Genomic DNA, 26,406 nt, shown 5'->3' with positions numbered 1-26,406 from the left:
CACTTTCCATCTGAGGTCCTTTTCTGTTTCCATGAAAGAAGGAGAAACAACACTCCAAAGTTTTAATTTCTTCTCTAGATATTTTAGTGAGTTGCTGAGTATCATTACTATGTCACACTGCCTTTTTGATTGTTCATTAGAAATGCAAAATCAGCCTATAGCATAAATTCATGTTTGGTAACTAGGACTGTAAGTGTCATTATAAAATGTAATCAAAATAAATACTGTAAAGTTGGAAAATTTAGTTCATAGATATAAATGAGTCACAAGTGATTAAAATCAGCTTCTCAAGAGTTAGTGTATTCACTTTGGAGCTTGCTTCTGGTAAATGGGCAGGAAGAGAAGACTTTGCCCCACAGTAACTGTAATACTTCAAAACATCTTGTGTACAAGGACCTCACTTTTGCTGCAGAGATCTCCCAGCTGTGTCTGCAATAGCCAGGCTTCCACCTCACACCGAGGAGCAGAGCAACCCAGACCACTGCACAGCTCCTTCCCTGCCCAGAAACCTGGTGTCTGCATGCTGGGCGAGAACTAAGGGCTCTGTAGAACCCAACCATACCAAATAGCTCAGAAAAATACATTTACTTTAAACTAATAAACTTCCTTTGAGCATCTGCACAAAAAGACCTTACTGCTGGAGGCCTTTCTTGGAGGTTAAAGCTGAGGTGATTTAACGGATTAAAGTTTACTTCGCCAAACTGAGCATCTGACCTTAAAGCTCCTGTGGAGGAATACTGATTGATAATTATGGGAGTGGAGGTTCTTAATAGTATTGCTAGTATTTCAGTTACTGTTTCTTGAGTCCTTGTAGACTGAGACATAAAATCAATTGCAGAAGCCAAATCAGCATCATAGATGGTACCGGTAGGGTCTGTTAGCTACTCAGAAAGTCTTTCAGCTGGACAACAGAGAATCCTCTGTTTTAGATCCTCTCATGATTTCACAGATTGTTCCAGACACAATTCCTTCTCTTCCCAGAATCCAGACAATAGGACCCCATTGTGTGGGAGAGGCTTGCACTTTCTGGTTCCACGTCTAACAGTGGGTTATCAAATAAAACAAAGCGTTAAGGCGCTGTGAAGTTTTTCCTCTATAGAAGTAGAGCCATATTCTCTTTATACCCAAAGGGCATTTGCTGGTTTCTTCCACAAAACAAGTGTAATGTTGGGAGAAAAAAATGAATCAAGAAGTTAATAAAGTAATTAACATAAAAATCAAACACAGCTGTCAAAACAAATTTGGGCCAGAGTTTCGCTGTAAGCCTGACTGAATGAAAAATAGTATAGGGGGGCGGGGGGGGACGACACACCTGGCAACATGCTGCAATTTCATTTATCTTTGAAGGAATACAAAACCACCCACCACTTTCTTTCAAAATGATGAAGCAATAGACATATTGTCTATTGTCAATGTGGTGACAGGTTTTTTAAAATTCCACTTTTGTGGCTTACACTGAGATATTCCTGAAAGAAACTGTTAAAAAGCAATTGACAGAAAGGTTTGGGTTTGCTTCTTGCTGGCTATTTGGTACATATAGTGTTACACTGACTTCACTGCAATCTTTTTGGGGACCTGAAATGATATGTGAACCTGATGTATCATCCAGATTATATATTTGAGTTCAAGTGTGTGACTATTGACAGGCAGTGGGTCCAACACTAACCCAGACTAGTCCAGGTTATCAGCCTCACCATATATACATTTGTCTAAGTATTTATGGGTAGGTAATAGATCAGCAGTTGGTGCTCCCTGATGAAATCTGTGGTGGAGTTTACTCTCAAAGATTAAATTTGTGCCTATTTTGGCAGAGATACTGATTTCCATGCCCAAAACAGTGTGAGATGATGTCTCTTCTATGTTATTAGGAAATAAATGAAGTCATGCACATGAGTAATGAAAGGCACAACCTAACTGATGGAGAAGGACTGCTGAAATGTAGCAGTTTGGGTATTCTTGGGTTCAGAATTGATGTAATGACTTTTTTCCTGAAAGAACTGAGTTTGACTTCAGCTGCAATGAATAAAATAACTGGAGAACATACCTATTAGCTGTAGAGGCTGAGCGTGCTAGTTTCTTCTCCATTAGCCAATTCACAACGCAAATTTTACACACGAAGACTTTGCATCCAAAGATGCGTTGCTAACAGTGGCAGTGATTTTATGAACATTCTGGAAGCAGGCTGAGGGAAAAGATGTGGGTAAAGACCGGGCAGAGAAAGAAACTGTCAAGTATATTATTCCTAAAGATTTGTAACACTCACATATTTTCTGTAAATCAGCTGATTTTTCTTAGAAATATGAAATGCCTAGAGGTGAGTGGGCATGGCAGGGAAGGGCAGAAAAAATAATTCTAATCATCAAGAGTATTCCAAGAACATGGGAAGTGACTGAAGAGGAAGAAGTATATATTTCATCTTCAGAAATAAAAATACTTTTCTTAATTGCTCAGCTGATCTTGTGATGTACACATGGAGGTTTCATTTTGGGCCTGTCTGATCTTATATTCATTGACAAGAATGCCGTTATTTAGATTTTTTGGGATGCAGATGATCTTTTTGTCACCATCCTTGATGCCATACCAAACACTCTTACTTTAGCAGCACTTGAAATTACCTGCTGCCATGAACTAGTCATGAGTTGTCTTTCTAGAAAGATGGCTTTAAATGCATCCTTACATTTTTCTGGCAACCTGTCCAGAAATGAAATCAGTCTGGCCCATGGCTCAATTGAAGGTGCAAGAATAATATTTCAAAGAGACCTAATCAGTTTATTCCTTGTCCTTTAAAAAAGAAATCTTAACTGTAATCTGACTTCATTAACTGCTAGAAACTAGTACAAAAAAATATTCCCAAGTCACATTTTTAGAACTTGAGATCCATGCTACATGCTTCATTCTGAAATGAGAGCCAGAAAAAGTGCTCAATAGATCTAAAATTCCTCTGTTCATGGATGTCAAGACCCTACTATGCAGTATTAAGTGTAAGACATGGACTTAAGTGTAAGACACCTCCTGCATGACTCTGAGAGTGCTTCAGGGGTCTTTGCCAGTTTGATGAGCTCTTGAACAAACTGCAAACTCAGGAACTGATGCTACTTAACCTGGAATGGCTGTGCTGATGCTACAGAAGAATGCTTTCCTTAGGATGTGGAAGGAAGGAGCCTTATGCTTGTTCTGCTGCTGATCTGTCTCTTCTGGACTGGATGAAACTGGAAGAAAGTTTGAACTAACCCAGGACACAATCTAGTGCTAAAGGTGCTTTGATAGATAACGTAGCCATTTCTGGTCTAGATAAGTATAATACAGTGAGATGATAGTATTTGTTGGATAGCTATCCTTTGTGTCTTTGGAGAGGGGAAGTGGTATTTATACTTTGTGATTTTGTTCTTCATGGAATCGGTAGAGAAGTATACAAACACATTACTAACTCTGTCGTGGTAGAGAAATGGTGAAATCATTGGCTGTCTCTGCACTGATGACTCACTAACTTCCTTATGCTTATATCATGGTGACAAGGTGCTCTTTTCTCCTAAAAGAAAAAGCTATCCTGAAAGGATAGCTTTCAAAGGCTTTGAAACATAGACCTAGATACTTTTTACCGAAGAATGTATTCTCATTGACACCTGTGACACTGCAGATATTAAGCCCTTGAAAAACGAGTATCTAAAGTGAAAACATTGAAGGAGTGGCCATTTTTTCTTGGTGTCTAACCTCTGAGGCAGACACCTCCTTCAGACTTCACTACCACAGAAACAGAGCTTTAGAAGTATTTTTGTGTTTTGAAAGTGGATTACAAAATCACAGAGTTGCAGGAGATAATTCATACTATAAGAACAAAGGCACTAAACATACGCATCAGTACGTTGTACCAGGGATGGTTTTTAAGCCTGTGGTCTGGATTAAGCCACAGTGCTTGCTGATGGTTCCAGTAATGATGGTGGTGCTGATGGTTCCACTTGCCCTAGCAATTGTTAAATGCATTGTCTTTGGTCAATGGATTAAAACAATCAGCAGTAGCAAAGAAAGTGGAAGCTTAGTAATCAAAGGCAGGGAAGAAAGATACAACAATTCTCAAACTGCATTGTGTATTAGGATATTGGTATTGTTTCTGTGCTATGTTCAGCTATCAGAAACGACCAAGTTGTGGCCGAGTTCACTCCATTCTTTAGGCTCTTGAAAGAAATAGTTTGACGGCAGCCAGGATAAAAAGATGGTGTTTGTTGGACATTAATTAAGGGAATTACTGAACAAATACTTGAGGAAGAACCAGGGAATACCACCTGTTCATCACAACATCAGGCTTATTAAGCAGTATCTTGGTTGTCATGAAAATGGTATTGTGTTATATTCACAGTTGTTTTTTTCCAATAATGCTGAAGCTCACTTCTAAGCCTGCTCCTGTACTCATCCACATATTCTTTCACATCCACAGAAGAATAGGTGCCATTTCTATTTCCTTTACTTCCTACAAATTAGTTTGTGTTGGTTTTGTGGTCTTTTTTTTTTTTTAGGAGTACAGAGATTGAATCATAAAACTTCTTTTCTTGAGATATCTAATAATGATCTACAAGGCAGAAAGCTGAGGGGTGGAGGGGAGTAATCAATGTTTACAACCTGTGGCATTTGGGTTCAATTACACTGCTGAAACCTGGAAGCAGTGATGTTTTAAAGAAATCATTCAGTGTTAGATGTTATAGCTATTCTGGAATCTGTAGTTTGTTCATAGTTTATGCTGTAATTACTGCAAGCATATCCCTCATTCCTTAAATTAGGTTGCAAATAATGAAACAGGTTATGTAGGTACCTGATAATTAGCAATAGCTAACAATAATAAAGTAACAATCACAAAAGAAAGTGAGGAAAAACGTCCTATTTTCCACTGCAAAATTTTCAAAGTCAATGATGTCATTCAAATGTCAGCATAGCATATACAACACACAGCCCTGATGTTTCTTTCACACTGTAATCTGATAGCTATTTTGTACACAAATTCCAGATACTGCCCTAATACTTAGGCATTGTTCCACTCCCCATGCCTCAGTGCCATTTAAGAATGAGCAAATACAGGTTGCCTCTCTGGAATTATAATAATGTATATTTACTCTCATTGCTGCATATCTTTCAACTATCCCTTGTTTTAATTTTTAGTTCCTCTTGCCCATAGAAGTCTCTTAGAGGGCAAGGTAGCTGTGCCTTTGTAAACATGATGAGAGAAGATAGATTGTAGCAACACTGAAGACTTGAATTTCCTTAACTCCTCCATTATTTTCACAGGATGCTCTGTTTGTGGAATCACCAACAGCCAACTATTTCCATTTTGCCAAGCAGAATAAAACATTAAGATCAGAAAACATAAAAATGATCAAACCAAACCCCCACCCAACCCAAAGCAGTGATCTAAAGTGGATTAACAGGGAAGAATATAAGATCATATCACGCTGACATGTTACACCTTTAAGTTACCCATGCCTATAGTTATTATAAGTTATATAATAGATAGCAATATACTTATCATATTAACTATTCATGCCTTTTACGTTATTCATGCCATGTCCTGTGAGATCCACTGATCACGTTTAGATTTTTACAGTAGATTATAAAAGAGGGAGGAACAGTATTATAATGGCGGAAAAGAGTTTTAATTTCTTCTTAAAAACTGTTCTTTAGTTTTTAGTCATCTAATACCCTATTTTTACTCAGCATTAGCCTCTCAAGATACCCATCCCTCCACAACTGCTGTATGGACAAAGGTAATTTTGAGCTAAATTCGCCTTTGTTTTCTTTTTTTAGTAATTTCAGCTGTAGGTTTACTGGTTTGGCTGCCTGCAGACACACCTAGAATACTTGTGAAGTTACATGGTTTCTTGGCTGTACTGAAAACTTCAAACAGGCTGGTTTAAGAGGAAATAATTTGGTAACACCTGACAGGAAATTGCTTTGTGTTCAACAACTGGACAAGAGAAGGAAAAGCAAGAAGAGACTTCAGGTAATAATTTCCTGAAAACAAAGAGGCAGAGGATTAGAAGTAGGGTGTGAAGTCAGAAGCTTCTGATAAAAATGTCAGTGTTATCTTCCTTGAGTTTCTGCCACTGAAGTGCTGTTTCAGACATGTGCTGCGCACAGGGAGTATAACACCTGCAAATAAGTCCCCATTACTGCCTTTGTGTTTCCTGCTCAACCTGTTGGCTAGGGGCTAACCAGGTATTCACATTCAAGTTCTCTGATCATTATTTTGATGTACTACCCAAGACGATGCATCAAATTTGAATTGCATCAACAAGATCTCAAAATGAAATTCAAAACGAATGTATTACGATAACATTTGTGGCTTTAGAGTTACATTTGTCTTTTAAAAATAAACACATTAAACTTATTTATTTTTGCAGGTAAGACCATTAACAGCCAGAGGAGTAGGGCACTTCTGTCCAGGGTTTGGGGTGATATCCTGTGATCTTTGGCCTGTCCTAATGTATCGTGTGACTGCGCTCCTGCCATGTAGTTTGCTGCGCCTCACCTTCCGATGTGTGACCTGGGCATGGCAGCGCTCCCATCTGCGGTGGGAAAAGAATACTGGGGCTACCGAGGTGCCATGACACAAATTAAATGCACGAGACGTAAGATGATGGAACTGTTATGACTACTGTGAATTCTTAGCAGCAGATACAGGGCAACCGTGGTCTTCAAAAACAGGGCGATGGCCCGCACAAGCGCGAGAGCGAAGCTCCCATTTGTCAACGCCTCACTTAATGCACGCAACGACCCAGGTAAGACACCGCATCTTTCCCCTCAAGTCTCTCCTAACAATAATTACTGTTCTCTTTAGAGGGTAATTAACGTTAACGTCTAATTTTCCGGGCCGGCTGTTGCCGCTGCCGGCCCCGCACGGGCGCTGGGGAGCTGCGAGCGCGCGCCCCCTGGCGGCACGGAGCCCGCCCGCCCCGCAGCGGAGCCGCCGCGCCGCGGCCCGTCCCTGCCCCGCCGCGCCCCGGCCCGTCCCGGCCCCGCCGCCTTCGTTTCCCTCCGCGGGCCGGGAGAAGCAGCAGCCCGCCCCGCCGCGGGCCCGCGCGCAGGGCGCTGGAGTTCGGGACGTTGCCGGCCGGGGCGCGGCCCGCCCCCGCTGTACCCAGCCGCCGGCTCCCGTGGGGGCTGGGAGTTGCTGGGGGCCCGCTCCCTCAACCAGCGGCGCACGAGGGGCTTCCCCGGCCAGCCCGCGGGACGCGCGGGACTTTCCGCGCAGACGCCCGGGGGAAGAGACGGGGAAGGCGCGGCAGTCGAAAACGCCCGGTGCCGCTCCCCCGGCCCGGCAGCTCCTGGGGCCCTTCCCCGCCCCGCGCCCTCCAGCGCCGCGCCGGCCCCGGCGCCGTTTCCCGCCCGGGGTGCTCCGGCTCCCTCACACCGGCCGCCCCGCGGGCTGGGGCAGTCACGCGCGGCTCCCGCGCGCGGTGACGTCACCGCCCCGCTCCCGCCTCGCCGCCTCAGTCGGCGGTGGCAGCCCGCGGGCGGCAGGGCGGGCCGGTGCTCCGCGCCTCGGGCGGCGGCCGGCGGCGTCGCGCTGTGGAGAGCCCGCCCGGCGCCGCCTCCTGCCTCCCCTCCCTCCCTCCGCCGGCCGGCCCTCCCGCCCCGCGCTGCGCTGCCCCATGCTCGGGCTGGAGAAGCCGGCGGGGCAGCAGAAGCCGGGCGGGAGCGGTGGGTTTCCGAACATGGCGTCCGTGGGGGATTTTAACGTGCTCAGCTCCAGCATCCCGGCCACCAAGGTGGAGCTCTCCGTGTCCTGCAGGTACGGCGGCGGCTCGGGGCCGCCCTGCCCGCTCGCCCCGGCGCGTCCGAGGGGGCAGGCAGGCGAGCGGGCGGGTCCCGGCGGCGTGCCGGGGCAGGGGGCCCCTCGCCCCGGGCTTGCCGCGGGCGGGGGCGGAGAAGGGGCAGCGGCCGGGCGCGGGGTCGCCCTCCGCATGCCCGGCGCTGTGCGAGGCGCTGCCCCCCCGCCCTCGGGCAGCGTGCCCGGCGCGGGGGAACTTGTAAAGCTTCAGCCTCGGGCCGAGCCTGGGAGCAGCCCGGGGCCGCAGCCCGCCCGCCGCGGAGTGCCGCCGCCGGACCCCGGGGCAGAGGCGCCGGCTCCCGCAGCGGCTGCGGGCAGCTGCCGGCTCTGCGGGAACGGGCAGCGGCCGCCGCCGCCGCCCCAGGCCCTTCCCCGGCCTCTCCCGGCAGCGGGGAGCGGCAGCCGCTCCGCCGTGGGCGCTGGGCGCGTTCTCCGGCAGCTGCTGAACTTCTGGAGCTGTCCCAAGTGCCGCGGTCGGGGCGGGGGGACTCCTGTCCGGAGTAAGCCTTTCGTGGGTTCTTTGACTCTCTCTCGCAACAACAGTGTTACGAAACCGGGCGTGTTACTTCGTCACGTTTCATCGTAACGCTGCTGCCGATAAACTAAAAAAGCCAACCTGTAACACAAAACCTAGTGCGTGCAGTATTGTTCCTCGACGTTTGTTTGCCTGTGGTTTGTTTATCGTTGTTTCAAAAATCCTGCTTTCCCCCTTGCAGCACAGAGAATTTCCCATTAGTGGTGTAAAAGTGTTTTTATTTGTGGACTTTTGTATTCATATCCTCATTCACATTTTGCAGCTTCCTGAAGTATTCCCTAGTAGTTGCAGAGCAGGAGTTCCTTTCACCAGCAGAGTTGGCAGCTTCTGGTAGATAATTTGAACAGTTGGTGGTGTTCCCTGATGGGAAACGAGACAAAGTTTGTGCCACAGCCCCATTGCCTCACTTTCTCGTGTAGTTGCCCAGGAGTTGCTGCTGTTAAACACTACTATGAGGACAGAACAGCAGCACTTCAAAGTAAATTGTCAGAGTACTTTCTCTCTTTCCTTAGTAAATAACATAGGATTTGATGTTTTATCAAGGGTGCATTTCAAAAGAAGGCTGAAATGATGAGAAATAGAGTAAGATTGAATATGGAGTACTGAAACAGTCACTAGGTTGACATATGAACATGCTGATGTACTTACTGCCTGTTACTGCCCATCTCTGCAAAGTTCACTGGTAACAACCATAGAAAACCCTGGTCCTGTGAAGGGTGTGCTGCTGTGTGTAAAAGAAATCCAGGACCTTTAGTGTGACTTCTAGGTTCTTCAAGTAACACATGTCAGAACATTTATGCTGGGTTTGACCCAGTTCACTTGTAGTGGAACTTTCATTCTAGGTATTGTTTGTATATACCTGCAATATTTTCTTCAAACATTAGTTTTGTGGTGATATGAGGATCCATCAGATAGTTACAAAGAATCGTAGGTATATAAGATATTGGCATAGCAATCAATTCTGACCTTAGTTACCTTACTTGTAACTTATTTCTGTATGTAGTTCACAATGTTATTTGCTCTGTAAGTATCGTCAAAAGCCAGGTCTGTTTTGTTAAAACTGCTTTTTTCTTTTGTTCAAAAAAAAAGGCCTCCCATCCTGGTATGTCTCGATGTCAAGTGCAGAAAGATGGCATTTTCCATGCTGATTCCTTTCTTCTTTATGTGCTGGAATGACAGCTTTTGATTACAAAATCATGATTCAGAATTGAGTGTAAAATGAGTGGTTGGGGCAGAGGTTAATGATTAAAATGTTTGTGATTCATCTGTAAGCACATTCATTGGCTAAAGCTCTCAAAAAGTAGTGTTAAATGAAATTGTGAAATACAGCAAGTGAAAACTACAAAGTCCAGAGAATGCTGAAAAATTCTTTAATAATTAGCAGTTGTCTATTCCTTGACACTTGGAGAGAAATCCTTTTAAAATAGTTTGGGTCATGACGTGAGTTTTCCTTTGATACCTGAAGAAACGTAGAACCAATTTGGTCATGAGTTTACAACAACAATTATCAGCTAACAATTCTTTCTTCCTGGATTTTTATTTTTTACTTGTTTTTCATTGTAGGCAATATGGGAACTTCTTCCAGTTTGTACAGGTGGTGTAACTTGGTGGCCAGTGAAGCAGTGCAAGGTGTTTCTGCCACAAAATAGATTTGTGACTTGTAGACAACAGTCTGAAGACTCGCTCTTCCTTTCCTGCTTTTATCTCCTCCTTCTCTCCCTCTCACACACTCTTTCTCTTGCTCCCTCTCTGGTGTCTTGTTCATTCTCTTTCTTGTGCTCTTGCGCTCTTTCCCTCTCTCACTTTTGTCTCCCACCTCCCCCTCTCCTGCTTTTGCTTCTCCCTCTCCTGCTTTTGCCCCTCCCCGCCCCCCCCCCCCGCTTCCCTTTCCCCCCCTCTCATTTTTGCTCTCCTGCTCTCCCTCTCTTGCTTTCTTCACATGCACCCCCCCAAAAAAAAAAAAACCAAAAACAAAAACTTGTTCTCTCTTACTTTATCACCCATTCTTTCTCTTTATTCAGGAAGGATACAGTTTCTGTTCACTTAGCTTTTAATTCTGCATGGTTTGTCAGCACTTCCAAAGTTAATTTGCCCTGCACACTCATACTGCCGATGTTACCAAATTAACCAGGTTCCAGTACTATGCAGATGGCATTAGCTGCAGGGGCACATTAGGTAGCCTTTAGGAAAAGTGCATCTCATAGGTTGAGGAATTGTCTATGAAAATTATAAAATCCAGAAATGTTTTGGATATCAGGTAATGCTCTTTCTGGGGTTTCTTTATGACTAAAAACTTTTCACGTGATTCCCATGGCTAATTGAATGCCAGCATTGGCTGTAGTTTTACAAATGCCGGAAAAGCAAGACATGAATGTAGTTTTTTCTAGTTAATACTACTCAGTGCCTATCTAACAAAATGTTTACGATTCTTTTCTGACTCTAGTAAGATGTAGATTTCCAAATCTCTGAGTTTTTTTAATGAGGTATCTGTATTCTTTGGCTCAAGAGCCAGATCTAATGTGGCAGAACAACTGAAATGTGTCATCCCAGAGTGTTTGTAATAGTCCACTATTGTCTGGATCAATTGTTCTAGTAGCCATCTCCTTCTGCACCCTGTAGCTCCCTTCATCACATGCCCTGAAGGGCATCCATGGTCTGATGAAAATTTCACTGTCATTTGCTATGTGATCCTTATTTGTTGTGGTGTGGCATAATTTTGCACAATTGTCATGTGGTGAAGGATCGGGACCTTGGCCCTGCAGGCAATATGGAAGAGGCAATATAGCCTGCTCTTTATATTTTGCTCCACCACTGTTTTCCAGCCCAAAGCTTCCTCTTTCTCTCAAGGGGTATTTGCACTGCATACTGATTATAGACCTGTGCCTAGACTTGAATCTCCACTTACCAGCTGTGTGTAAACTTGTGGTCCCATGTGAGGTTGAGGTAAGCTTCAGGCCACGTGTCTGTCATCCTGTGTCTCCCTCTCTGGTGATGTTCTTCACTGATTCCAATCTAGTTAAATCTTGGAAAAACTTCATGTTCTGTTCTCATCTTCCCTATTATCAGTGCAGTTACTATGTGTTGATTGAACTAGGTATTTAATGCTGAAAACACAAGTAGATAATGGTTATCACATATCCTGCAGTTTGTGCTATGTGCGAACATAGGAAGTTCAATGTAGTTCAATGGGAGCTCAAGTTTTTCACTTTTTTTTCCTCATCTGTATAACGGTGGTTTCTGTTCCTCATGGTTACTGTGTGCACCGACCTAGTGTTTTTCCTGTAGGCTCCTGATTGAACCACAGCCTTTATGAAACCTTATCTTACAGGAAAGGCCAAGAGTTTCATTATGCCTCATGTTAATGTTTATTTACTTATTGAATGAGGAGTTATCAATCAGAATTGTCTTCTTGAGAGTAATTTTTTAATATCTGTGGGAAAGTGAAGCTGTAGTTTGATCACTTTATGACTTCTAGTAGTGTATCAAAGATGATGTGGTTATCTAAAAGATGGTAAAAGTGTTGTAAAATACTGACACAGTACAGAGTCACTTTGCTAATTCATGAAGTTTGTTATGATAGTATTAGACTGCCTTATTGAGCATAAAGCCTAGCAGAACGTCCTCATCGTTCTGGGTTTATGCTGGGTAGGGTCTGCATTGGGTGTATCCCCACAGCCAGCATAATGTGTGTAAAGGCAACATAAACTTCTTATCATGGTTAATTCAATAGAAATACAATTGTTTGCCTATGCCTGGTTTGGATCAGTTCTATGTCCCTTCACAATTTATACAGAAACCTAATACTAATGAATGGGCTGAATGGAATTAAGCAACTCCTATTCTCAGTAATGAAGATAATTTGATTTCAAGTTTCTTGCACAGAGGAACAAACATACTACTTCAGAATTTTTGCCTTCCTTTTTGTTTGGCAGGCTGAAAGTCTTAACCAGCTACTTTCTAGTGGTTGCAGTACCCAAAAATATGTTTAATTATATCTTTGATTGTCCTAGGCATTGATTTCTGGCAAGATCACTTCTGTCCAGCCAGTGTACTTACTTCCTGGGTTTTTTTAACTATTAGTAATGTGCTAGAAATCCCTGTTGCAGAAGGATGCAATGATAAAAGAGATATCCATAACAAATTACTTGAGCTTATAACTCTGTATAGTACAAAATACAGAAGATAAAATTAGTTGTGATAAGTCTGTTTTTAATTTTCCTGCTTTCTTAGTGTATGTGTGTCCAGGTTGGATTGAAAGTCTGTGGAGTGGTTATGTGTGACCGACAACAGAAAGTTGATCTTAACATATTTTTTCTTTGAAATGAAACTGCCTAGACAATCAGTTGGCTTCAACTGAGAAAAATGAGTATATTGGGAGAAAAAATATGAGTGGGTGACAGCGTCCATCAAAATAGCCATGGAGAGGCATTGCTGATAGCCTACACAGTTTGGTTTTCCATGTGTTTGTATTGTTTGAACTTTAATCATGCAGCCATGTGACTTCTACAATTTAAGGCAAATCTATTGCTCTGTAAATTCAGTGTTGTGAATGCTAGGAACAGGTCCCAGGTTTCATACTAACTGTGCAAGTCTCAGGACTTGGCAGGTTTTCTCTAAACTTATCTTTTACATGGAGCTTTGTTTGGGTGTGCTTAGCCGCAAACCCAGCATTTTTTCCTAATAACCAGGTGGCTACTGCTTAATTAGTTTCACTTTGTCTTGTCTTTGTGTAATTGTGTGGTATAATCATATTTCTTTCTACAGATCATTGTTGCAAGTAGTTACTCTGTGTATAATGATGTATTTGTGACCCTCAGAAAATGGTGCAGTGCAGAGGAGCATCAGCCTGGTGTGATAGCAGAGACCTGGCAAGTGGGGACACAGGATGCAGGGAGGAGGAGCAGGAGGGGAGGCTGAACAGAGGAGGCTCGGGATGCCACTGGGGACCCCAGTGCTGTAAAGAGTCACCAGTGGTCAGTAGAGAAGGGCAGGCTGGGAGCTGGGCAAAACTGTTTTTTTGAATAGCAAAGAGCTGAAAGAGCAATTCTCAAGCAGATGTAAAACACGCCATATAGAGCAAATTTGGATGTAAAATGGAGCTGCAGACCAATGAAGCAAGTGCAAGGTGTAACAGCGTGTTGGAGAAAGAGCCCAGGTGGGGGTCCTCAGAGTGGGGAGGAGGAAGCCATCAGTATCATACTCCTGCTGAGACGCCCTGCTCCACCTCTGCCACCACGGTAAACTTCATGCTTCTCCCCAGACAGGACGTGGGACACTAATGGACAGCTCCCTGTAACACCCCCCCACAGCTGAAGCCAACAATCTTGGGCCTCAGAAGGGTGGTATGAAGGAAAGCCTGACAGCAGGAGAAGGTCTAGGTACTAGGAAGTGTGTGACAACTTTAAATGTATTATTATGAAGGTTTTCTGTAATAGTGTTATTTTCCTAATTTTCTTGCTTTCTCTGCCCATCTAAGCAGTGCCTCACCCACTAACAGACCCCTGCGATGGCTGAGAAAGGTTGAGGTGTATTGCATTGATGGTATATGTTTGCTTTCTAAATGACTTCTTTTATGTGTACCTTTTAAAGAGTTGTTTCGGGAAAACTGTGCAAAACCAATCTGTATGTTTTGTAAATTGTTATACATTAATGAAACACTGCATTAAATACACATTCCTAAAGAATTCAGATCTAAAATAGGATAGCATATCCATGGATTTGAATGGGCTGGGTGAAAGTAGCTGGAAGGGACTGGTGAGCTCACACTAGATTGAATAGGTCTTTTGACCACCAGCAGTCCTTAGTGCCATCCCCCAGGATATATCACTAGTAGCTCAGAGCCAGAGGCTGTTTACTTGCCCAGCCTTGGAAACATAAATGTAGCTGGTTTGTTCTGTTGGTTTCAAATCATAATTCAGTTGGTACTGAAGCAGAGTTCAACCAGTCAGTGATATTCCTAAATGGACTTTTTTAATTTAAACTGGAACAGCCCAAGATCATGTTAAGGTCTGCTTCATCTTCATGAGTATCTTTTCATAATTCAGTACTTCCTGTCTGTTTCCACAGAATTCTTGCAAAACTATTGCTATGTTTAGGTAAATAAACTTGGCAATTGATTTGTTTTTTTTTAACCCCCAGGCGTAGTGAGCAGTTTTAATAGAGGCTTCATCCTAAAACTCTTTGTGTACATCAGGGATCCTCAAACTACGGCCCGTGGGCCAGATACGGCCCCCCAGGGTCCTCAGTCCGGCCCCTTGTATTTACAGACCCCCCCCGTTGGGGGGGGGGAAACCAAGCAGCCACAGATGACTGCCTGCCGCTTCATCCGCGCGCCAGCCCCCTGGTTAAAAAGTTTGAGGACCCCTGGTGTACATCTAGCCAGAGAAGATTTTCTGTGGGTTGTCATAAAACTCATGGAAGCACTGCTAATCTAACTCTTCTCATTGCTTCTCCCTTTCTTTTTCCCTTAAGAGAACAGCTTCTGAGCTAATATATGTTTAAATTGACAATGAAAGTTACTAGGAGGCTGAAAATTCTTTCTTTGTCTTCTTGTGAACAAGAAGAGTCAATTACTTCTGCAAAGGTTATAAGGAGGTATTGTGGATGTTTTCTTAACCTTGTGTATCAGAGATATGTTTGCTTTCTTCCCAGCTCTTCCAGTGCCCTGAAGAGTGGAGACAACCTGAACAGAAAGGGAGAGGTCATCCTAATTGCCTCTTAGACAGGAGACCCACCGTTTCCTCGCCTGTGAGCCTTTCCAAGAGAACCAGTTATTTTGACAAGAAGATAAAATTCTGGGATATTGTCTAATCTGCTTTTAGGTCCAGGGCATTTCAAATCTAGAGATCTGGAGGCTAATAGCTTGCTCTTCATTGCATTCTAACAGAATACAAAGAGAGAGAGAGTAAACACCTATGGAAAGGTGACTACTTAAGCTAACACTACAAATGAAAAGTTGTTTGTGAAATTACTCTGCAGGAAGTGAAGTGGACTCTTCACTCAAGTAGGCTCTTTGGATCGTGCGTCATCTTACCTAGGACTGACCGTTGCAAGTCCAGTAATGTCAGTTAAGGCTGAGGGACAGTGACTGCTAGGATGTAATATAGTTATGTTACCATTAGTAGTAGAATGGATGCTATTCTGCACAGTAAAAAGTGAGGAGATGTTTGCTTTTTTTTTTTTTTTTTTTTTTTAACCTTCCTTGAAAAAAGCACAGCATTAAGTGAGGGAGACAGAAATGCATTTGTTTAATCAACTGTTAAATGAACTCAGGACAATTCCTTTTCCTGTGGAGCAATACAAGTGTGCTGTGAGAAAAGTAGTGTATGCTTATATGAAAATGTAATCTATTGAAAATGTATACTTTCTAAAAATTAAAAATTATTTTGCATGGGTAGCAAAGTTTTGTGTTGAATGCTTGATTTCACAACCCAGGAATCTTTGCATGCATTTAAATGTAATCTAAAGATGAAGAAAAACATAAAACCTTAACAGCCAGAGAGATTCTGACAAATTAATCTGAAGTAAACCACATTTTTATCATTAAGGATTTCTGAGCTGTTGAAAGCAATGTATAAATAGATTTTTCCAGTTATAGGAACACAGTTGGTTTTGGTTCTGAAGGTGTTTTTGTTTGTTTTTTTGAAACTAGAGAAATAGATTTTAAACTATTCAGTTCTATAGTTACTGTAGTCTGTCCTTCAGTGCCAGAATTCTGTCATTTGCGAAGGGGGAATTGAATTTACTTCTTAGCATTTGGGTTTAACAAAGGATTAAATTTAAAACAAAAAAATTACAAAGCAGGAAGTTCAGATACTGATCGTTAAAGTAAAGCCAAATTTGAAGCAAAGTCTATGTGAACAAGGCAAGTAAATGTTAGTTTTTAACATAGGTCAGTCTTTGTCAACATACATATAATGCATAGAGTATATGAGATCATACAAAGCAACATAGACTGTAATGATTTCTGCTTAGCTACCACTGCTAACTAGGTCAGAGAAACCTGAAGTATCTGATTTGTACATACGAGATGTTTTTACATTAAATGAAGTACAAAAGACTTGACATTAGGAAACATTTCTTTACCAAGAGGGTGGTCAAACACTGGGACAGGCTTCCTAGAGAGGTAGTTGGTGCCCCAAGCCTGTCCCAGTGTTGAAGAGGCAATGCCCACGCTTTAACATTTTGTCAACCCTGTAATGGTCAGGCAGTTGGACTAGAAGTCCACTGTAGGTTCTGTCCAACTGAACTATTCTATTCTAAAACATTTTTTTCAAGCAAAGCACTGAGCAGAAACTGTTATTTTGACAGATCTTTATGAAGTTGATGAAACTGTGTGGACAAAATGATTCTGCAAGGCATAGCTAAATATCTTTTACCTTTTCTTATTTACTGATTACTTTCTCTCCCCTGGGGAATTTGCTCTCATTTTACAGAAAAATAAATCTTTATCCCAACATTTTTAATCTGTCTTGTGCTTTCCAGTTTAGACTAAGTAGGCGTTATTGTCATGGTTCCTATTTGTTTTTTTGTTTTTTTCCCTGAGTCATCTTATGCTATTGCAACCATTTTGGAAGGTCCACTCTGGAATGGGCAGGTGTAGAATGAATTCCTTCAGGATTTGTGCTGGTAGAATAATGCTTTCTGCACAGATGTTCCTAGACTTCTTTGCAGTAGGTATTTGATGTGTGTGTTTCTACTGGTAAAAGCATGTGTCTCCTTTTTTTTTTTTTTTTTTTTTTTTTCTTCTTCCTCATAATTGATATCAATTCCTTCTCTTTTTGCATTCTTTATCTGAAAGGCTTAATGACCATAGAAAAAGTATAGTCACCATGTTTAGTCAAAATTGGTATTGATTAGGAGGAAGAAACAGAAGTTTCAGGTATTTCTGGTTTCTGAGTTTGTGAGCTTTCCTAGAACTGATTCCTGAGACAAAAATAGGGTACTACTAAAAAGAATGCTTTTCTCAGGAAAAAGGGAAAGAAGTACACCTGGTATCACTCAGCCTGTGAAGAAGTGCCATTGGCTATTACAGGGATAAAGACTACATGAAGTTCCAGGAATGCATCCAGTTTCTCCTTTTGCTTTTAACATTTCTGTTGGTTGTAGACTGTCCTGTACTTATGTGCCATGCAGTTTGCATATATTTAAAGGACCAGTTTGTTTGTGTTCCTCTTGAAATGAAGATGCACATATGAAATTGAGCAACCTTTTCAGCTGTTAGGTGATTTAGTGGACCGATCTGACTTTTTTTTTTTTTTTCCTGTTGGCACTAGTCTTTAAGTTCCTTCCAAAACTGGCTGCATTGGTTGAACAGCTTGTTAAGTTCTTATGTTACTATTTTGGTTGGTTATTAATGATTTGGAATATCAGGCATGTCTGCAAACTTTGCTGAAAACGTTGTTTATTTATGGTAAAATGCATGAAGAGTCGAACTGAGGATATTACAAGCTGTATTAGTTCAAAACTGTGAATGAATGATACTTACTGACCTGAATTACACTGTTAAACTTTGGTATCTCAATCCTTACAATCCTTTGGGGGATACTTTCTATGTAGAAATGTTCCCAAGCAGCTGATAGCTGGTGACCAGGAACATTTTCAGGAAGTATTACAGATTCTTACTTTGTTCTTACACTGTTCCCATGGTGGCTCCTTTGTGCCACTGCTGGAGTAAGAGTATCGGGACAGACTGAGCTTTATAATACCCAGTATAGCCAGTCTTTATGTTCTTATGTATATGGGAAAATAGAGGAAGAAAACTTAAAAAAGGAACAAAATAAGAGTAGGAAATATTTAAAAAGCTCCAAGCACCTTAGCTTAGTATATGAGTCATTAAAATCGTTTAATCTTAATCTGCAGTCAAAAACATTAACATACCAATTATAAGGTCATTGTACAGTATTTATGCAGAGGAATTAAAATTGCTTGGGATTCTGATGGTGAGCATGGGAGGCCTATCCCAAAACTTAATGTACCATTTCTTTCCTATAACCCTAAATCTAGGGTTATATAGCAATTCATTTTGGGATAATAAAACCAATTCTAGTTCCTGTGAATTAATGGCATATCTAGGTATGTATAATTAAAGAAGTATAGGAGGGAATTTTAATCTTGGATTGCAGATATTGCAGAATTTACAGTACTGTCTTTTAAAGCAGTTTGTAGTCATTGTCAAATACAGACTTGTAATCACTGATTTTCCTGGGTTTATTAATATTTCAATTTGTATTTCCACGTTTTTGGTTAAGATGGAATACAGTCTCTCTGAGTATAATTAAATGCATATATAAACATCCCACTTCTGAATGGATTAGAGAGGTTCTGAAGAAGTAGCATGTACAGACTTCAGTTCAGGTTCATTCACAAATACTAATTTTAATCCTGCTGCCTACTTTGGCTAAAGTAAATAAAACATGCACCCCAAGTTCTTTTAAAACTATCTTTTGTTCATATTGATTGTTCTGAAACATGGAGTTGGCAGTACCTAAATTGGGAATGCAGTATCTTTTCCTTGTTGAAGTCTGAGTAGACCACTTAGAGCGCCTGTGTTGAACTACATGCTAATGCACTTTTCAGCACTGTTCAGTAGCACAAAAATGTGATTTTGATCTGCATGAGACTAAAGAGTTTGAATACACTGTACTAATTATTAAAAATAATAAGCTGTAAGGGATGTAAACTGATTATGTAATCCTTCCTCTTGCTTCAGGTAGCATCAAAGGACTTACTAGGAGTTGTAGCTACCTAACAAGTTCTTAAAGACCCTCAGTGGAGATTTTATATCATATCTGGCCACGTTTACAATGGAAGATAGTAAAACGAAATAATAAAGTTCAGCTTCTGCACCTGCAGTGCAGAAGGTTCAATTTAGGGTTAAACCTGTTTCTACTTGCTGTCTACAGGAAGATCAGCTTCAACTTGCAGCAGTGTTTGCCTCATAGATATATTCCATAGATTTCTGATTACTTCTGCTTCTGCTGCACTCTGGTGGCTACATGTCTGTCTTAGATTGCAAGAAATTGGAGTACCCAAAACATTATTGCTTGACTTGAGTGTTTACCAGTATTATGAAGACCAGAGAATTACTCTAAAGTATCATTTTTCTTTATGTATTCCAGTATGCCGTATTCCCAAAGGCTCAAGATTCCTGACTTCGGTTCAATTTGTGATCTACTGTGATGCCTAGAACCATTTTTGACATAACTGTTGTATATCCAGCTATGCTGCATTTTTGCTGTTGATTAAGTTTAATACCTAAATTTAATACTTAAACTACCTGTCTAAGTTTAATAGCTTTTTCTTCTCCCTGTTCAATGGCATCCTGTTTTCAGACCATTTTTCTAGTTCGTCAAGATAATATAATTTATTATTTTATTTTAAATTTTTATTATTAAATGATGAAATGTTGGTAACTATTCTGACAATGGTTTTCTGCTCAGTCCTGGTTATCTAGGCTTATTGTTAATTTGAGTTTCCTTATCTGTGTATGGTTCTCAGTTGGCTGAAGTGTGGCTACAATATTGCATAACAAGAGATGAATTCTTACTATTATTCCTAGGTGTTTTGTAGATATATAGAAAACTCATAATTTTGGTGTATGTCCTGTGTATGCTTTAGTTCTCTTTACTCATCTGTGACAGATGCTTACAGATATGTCCTGATGGTTCTGAGATCTCATAGCTATTCCTTTAAGTAAAGTCTGAAAGTTTTGGGTTCAACTAGCAAGTTAATCTCTGGTAGACATTTGTGTTTTAAAGATATTTCTACTCCTGATTTCTATTATATATTTAATGTGCTTGTCCTGTGTTCCTTTTCACTTCATAGTATTGGTGTATATGAGCCACAGTTTGCTCAAATCCAGAATGTATAATAAAATTAAATGTAAGATGACTCAAGGGTTAGTGCTGACTGAATAAATCTTACATATTAGGAGGGCAGAAAACTAAGCTGACTCTGATCAAAATTGTTGAAAATATATATGCTTTGGTATCTGATTTGTATCTTTCACCATTTTTTATAAATAAGATTATTTTTCTCTCTTTTTTTAACAGAAATCTTTTGGACAGAGATACATTTTCTAAATCTGATCCGAGTGAGTATATAGCACTTTATTGTTTTTCTCATCATATATTGCAAATATGTAAACACTGGATTAAAAATTAGGTGGGTGATTTTCTTCAGTGTGAGGTTTACATTGTTTTTGTGACAATTATTTAAAATAACTAAGTTACACTTAAGTTACACTAATAGTTTTTGTTATATGGACTGGAATTTTAAAGACTGTATTCAATATTGCTTTTCTGAGCTACATAGACTGTTATTTAGCAATCAGCTTACATTTTCCTGAAAACTCATAAACGTGGAAATGTATTTCTTTTTTTTTTTTTTTTTTTGTAGTATCTGTTGTTCTAGATCTCTTTCAAAGTTAGTAAGCAAACTTCTAAATAAACTAGAAACACTTGTTGCTGCTAGTGTCTACTAATCTCAGAGTCAAATGCTGAAAAATTAAGTAAATTTGTCTCTGGGAAACATGGTCTTTACTCATCAAAAATAGTATAACTGGATCCCCAAAACCTCTCATGCCTATGGATTTCTGTATGATGGGACTTCTGATTTAAAATTTATGACTATTTTCCTGTATCAGACACTTTATAAAACTTCTATCGAGGAACTGAGACCACGAAAATTTTCCTTTTTTTTCTGATAGTGTTTAATCAAATTACTTCTGTAGTGTTAATTGACTAGTCCTTAGATTATGGTATCTTGGGTCATGTTGTCTCCTCTACAACTCTCCATATCTTTGTCTATGAATTCACTTTTTTTTTTTTAGCCTGGGCTTTTCTTCCTTAGAATACCATGTATTGTGCTTACTGACATTGGAAAAAAACTGAGACACATATACTTCTACCAAGTGTCTGGACATGTAACCATGTCCTGATGGGATATACTTGAATGCTGAGTCATGTGACAGTATGAAACATTTGAGTACTTTTGTGAGAGTATGTTTGTCTGTTCTTAACCAGAAGCTTCTTAAGAGAGATTCCACAATAGACTTTTGATGGGAAAAGCTTTTACTTCCTAGGGAAAAAAGTTTTGCCTGAAGTTAGAAGTACCTTTGATATTCTTAACCTAACCATTTTTTTTTAAGGAGACATAGGAAATACCATGCCTCTGGTGTAGGTAGATCATGCAGAAGCAAAATTGAGAATTTTGCATGTTACTAAGTTTATTAGCCAATTAAAAACCAAACTCACTTGTCTAGGTTATGCAATTTTGAAGGGTGGTTCTGATAGACTGAATTCAGGGATCTCTTTATTAAATCCAGGCACCTTTCAACAAAAGTGGTGAGGTGTCTAGTTTTTAAGCTCAGGTATTATTAGGGACAAGTGCTTCAAGTTTTTATCAGATAGGGAATTGTATTGGGCATAAATTGCAGGGTTTGGGTAGCTGAGGACTGCAGTGTGATCTTTGTGGGAGGAGGCCACGAACCACCCTGTGGCTGTCACAGCTGGTTCAAGTCAGCTCTGAAAGCCATGTGAGTAATGACTGCCTGCCAGAACTTCTGCCAGACAGGGGAGCACGCAGTGCCCCTGCCAGGACATGTTTTAGAAAAATGTGGCAGCAGCTAGGAGCTAGAGACACAGCTGCCGAAGATACTGCCAGAGCCACACGTTGGAAAAATACGCTGTTGGAGATGCATTCTTGGAAGGAGACACTCCGTGCAAAAGGCAGTACCTCTGATGGGTCTGTGGCTTGTGGGCAGCCCAAGCCAGGGCAGCTGTGCAAACCCAAGTGATCATGGCTGGTGGTAACCCATGCTGGGGAAGGGACGCAAGTAAACAGAGTGGCAGGAAAACCTAAAGAAATTTTAATAGCTATCTTTAAAATATTTCTGAGAAGTAAACTGGTGGTATTTTTTATGGATTCAAAGTATATGGATTTTTTTTTTCCCAAGTATCGTAATCTTGCCTATCAATTCAAAACAAACTGCTTTCTAGTCTCTGAGTGGTAAAAAAACCCACACTCAAATTGGTAGTGTGCTTTAGAGACCTGGTCTCAAGTTGGCAGTACCCAGTTATGCTGCCAATCAGGCCTGTCTGTCACACAGTAATGCTGTCCTTGGTAAAAGAGAGAAGGGGGAAACTGTTGGCTCTGGAAGTGCTCATACTGTATTTGCACTCAAGAAATTACCTGGCAAAGTATGGGTATTTGATTATGGGTGCTCTCCAAACAGTGTACCTTCAGTATTCTGCAGGGGGGGGTTATTAGACAATTTAGTTTGTTTGCTCATAGTGTCCTTCAGCTGAGCACAGTTACAGGCCCTACTGTAAAAGTGAATGGGGTAAAGATGTAGTATAAAAAGTGCTGTTCTTTTCTGTAGTTGGAAGTACAGCAGGGTAACGTTCCTCAGTGGCTCTTTGCCTGGACAAAGGCCATTCTTAGGCTGGCCTGTACACAGTAACTATCCTGTTAGCTAAAATGGTATCAAACCCAGCATCATACCACTTTCACGAGATCCACTTTGAGACCTACTGAATTTGCAGCCATTAGCTCTCATACAAGATAGAACCACGTAGAGTCGCTCTGTATGTTGAGGTCTCATTGGATTTATCTAGTGCAGTTCTAATATACTTTTCAAACTAATGCAGTTATCTAGGGATCGTACCGATAGTGAAAATCTGATTTTATCCTCTTTGTCTTTTTCTCAGAGGGACACGCATGAATATAGTTGACTCCCATGTCAACATAAACAGCCTTCTCCTGAAATTAAAAAGGAACTTGTGATTTCTCTGGTTCTCTGAGGAGGTTTACTTAGCCTTTGTTGATACTGTAATTGCTTCTCAGCATTTATCCAATTCTGACCACTTTTCTGCAATCTAGAATATTGATGCCAAGAGGAAGCTGGCACTTTGCCTCCCTAGAGGCAAGTTACAGAAATAATGTAGAGATATTCGATATAGATGGAACAGACTTGGATAGCCCTTGTTCATGAAGTATTTTAAACAATACTGAAGTCTCTTACTGACAGCGCTTTCTCCTCAGTGGAGTCAAAGCAATCATATATCTTGATTACTGTACCATTTGGACCATTCTGTTCTTCCAGTTTGGAGACTGTTTTTTCTAGGAATATTTTTGAGAAAACCTATTTGAGAAAACCTATCTTGGAGGAAATAAGCTAAAGCAATGCTTTCCTGATGAGACAGGGATAAGACCTGCAAAGGACATATAGATTAATGAATTTGGCATGTTTTCTTCATGTAATCACAGCACAGGCAGAATCATTTTCTTCCCATGCATTGGCTTTTCCTCTAAATGAATTTCAGTTCTATTCTCAATTGGGGTAATAGGTATGAGAAATTGCTGATTGAAAATTTGGATGTAAACTCTTGGCAAAATGAATACAATCCATAATTATATCTGCTTTTTAAATTAGTGAGACATTTGCGTTCTTGGAAACCACTACGGAAAATATTCATTGTTGCAGAACTGGTAACATTAGTTTAAAAAAGTTTCCAATGGGTAAAGTGAAAGGAAAGTTTGCCAGAGCCTACCTGATTATATATAAGCAGTAGGGGTATTTCCAGAGAAATTTTTTTCTTGTTTTTTATCTGTGAAAACTTCCTTTGACAACATTTCCTTCTCCCAGGATTACCTTGGCACAGATCTTACTAGATGTAAAGGTTATTCAGAAGTTCAGTAACCTTCAACACTTTTGTAGGTGATTTCATGGCTTCCATTTCACTGTATTGTCTCATGTTTTCTGATTTAACTTCATTCTTTGTGTAATATAGTTCAGCAATCTACTCCAGAGCGAGTTGTGAAAATAGGCTTGTTGGTTTGGATTCATCCTACTCTAAGTAGGAACCAAAGCTAGGAGCATAATTGCTCAAGGATTCATTTAGATTAAATGGAGACAGGCAAACATCTCCAGAAAAAGATTTTTAGGGTTTTTTTTTTTCTGTTTTTCTTCTACAAGACATCTTATTTGGAAAAAAAATGTTGAATTGTGTTAAATTTTAACTTCTATGTGAGCTAAAATATTGAACTTGCATTTTTCTGTTCCTCCTTATTTGCTACTGCCTAATGGGTTTTTTTTTTGGGTGGGTTTTTTTGTTGCTTTGTGGTCTGATATTTGTGTGTGTGTGTGTAGCAAATACCTTTTAAGTAACAAGAAAATGTAGTTTCAAGCTTGACTTCATTTCTACTTTGGTCTGATGATTCTGACTTCATTGAGAACAAAACCAGGCTTCTACCTTTATTGTTCAAGGCTGCAACCCAAAACAGTATTATTTTTAACCTTCTGCTGAAAAATAAGGACTGACACCGGAGAAGAATTTGTGAGAAAAAAGTTTTCAAATATCTTTATTTCCATTGTTCAGAAAAGGGTTGTAGTGGAGTTTCACATAAAAATTGCTTTATGGTCATTAGCTGCAACTAGTTCAAGACTGTAGAAAATAGTTTATAGTGCTCCTTCAGTGCAAGTGATTTGTACTTATACAAGTGTTTAAAAGACCTGATCATAGTCACTGTACCTTTGTCATCAGTCCTGTGATGGAGGCTACCAATTACTGTGTAGTGGGTTCTGTTCTGGAAAAATGGATCTGTAAGGAGAGTGATGCCTGTGGGATTATGTTACTTGGTCTTTCAAAAACAGCTTAGGTCAACAAACTTCTTTGATTCAATTTTTTGTTAGATTTTGTGTATTTTTTAAAAAAGGGCTGCATATGTAAGACATTTATCTATAAATAATCTGAAACAGAATTAAAGAAGAAAACCTGAAAAGTTTTTTTTTTTCCTTTTTCCACTTTTATTTCCCCTCTCTATTTTTCCAGTAGGGTCCTCCTTTGTTTTCACTTTAATTCTCTCATCTCTTGAAGGAAGCATAATTTAGGGTGATTACGCATTAGATTAACTAGGATAGCCAGACCATCCACGTTTAATGAAGACCTGCTTTTATCCAATTTTACTGCTAAGGATTGCCAAGTGATTTGCTGGAGGTCAAGTGTAAGTGTTGCCTCCCATTTTAGAACCACCTTATTTATTAGCTCATTGCTGTAACAACTAGACCATATTGTTGCCAGTCTGCTTAGGCATACCGAAAACTGAGGGAAAACATATTACTATTTGATTGTCCTCATTACTAATTTCAACAGCACAACAGACTACAAAATTGGTTCACTTAATTTAAGAATATGTTAAATTCTGAAAATGACCTAACTTTTTTTTTTCCCCACAGTCTGCGTTTTGTACACACAAGCCATTGGAAACAAGGAATGGAGAGAGGTAAGATACTTATTCGTAGATGTATAAAGGCTTTGAGTATGCTTAAGGCTAGTCATTTTCTGTAGCGAAGAGGGTGTGTCATAGCCTCTTTAATGCCATCCTGAACAATGGGAATCCTATGTAGCAGTGAACACTTAAAACCTAGTCACATTAATTTCAATTTCCTTATCTGTATTGCACATTTCCATCAAAAGTAAAAACAAAGGTAGAGAGAATACATGACTTTCCTGTTTTACAGTCTCCCTGAGATAAATGAAATCAAACTTAGCTATCAATCTGGAGAAGGTTTGTGGCTATAAAGAGAAGAAGACAAACAGCACAAGATCTATGGAAGAATTTGGCTATGGTGATGGTCAGTGTCATCAAAACTAGTCTGTAGTTGTGGTGGAGATCTACTTTTCCTATGTAGTTTGGGAGAAGCTAGGTGCTGTTGAGTAGAGTATACACCAGGCAAGAAGGAAGCGAGTGTATTATACTTAGGTTGGATTATGTCTTCTTAACCCATCAGTGTGAACAGTGGAGTGGTATGTCTTAAGAAACTAAATCAAGTACCTCTACACTGAGTATCTACAACAGATCAACATTTGTAGCTGGGAACTCTCTCCCTGTACTTGGTTATCTAATTTTTCTCCTTTAAAGTTATTCTTTGAAAGAGTTGACAGTGTTGGGGGAAGGGTGGTCATCTTTCTACTGATAAATGCACTATTTAGCTGCCTTACAGAGAGGATTGATGGAACTGTTTTTCAGTGTAGGTGGTCTGCTGTGTGGC

General features: G+C 40.5%; 1 protein-coding gene across 1 annotated transcript in view; it reads left to right on the top strand.

The window, feature by feature from the left end:
• The first annotated feature begins 3,948 nt into the window (after positions 1-3,948).
• Positions 3,949-26,406, top strand: part of CPNE8 (copine 8) — a 110,416-nt gene continuing 87,958 nt past the window's right edge. The window contains exons 1-3 of the mRNA XM_080391755.1: positions 3,949-7,777; positions 20,405-20,445; positions 25,591-25,637. Coding sequence (XP_080247881.1) covers positions 7,638-7,777; positions 20,405-20,445; positions 25,591-25,637 — 228 coding nt within the window. The 5' untranslated portion in view covers positions 3,949-7,637. The remainder of the gene's footprint in view (positions 7,778-20,404; positions 20,446-25,590; positions 25,638-26,406) is intronic.

The sequence above is a fragment of the Falco punctatus genome (genome assembly GCF_963210335.1).
Source record: "Falco punctatus genome assembly, chromosome: 6".
Taxonomy (NCBI): domain Eukaryota; kingdom Metazoa; phylum Chordata; class Aves; order Falconiformes; family Falconidae; genus Falco; species Falco punctatus.
The sequence above is the reverse complement of the archived record's forward strand: the minus strand, read 5'-3'. Positions and strand labels throughout refer to the sequence as shown.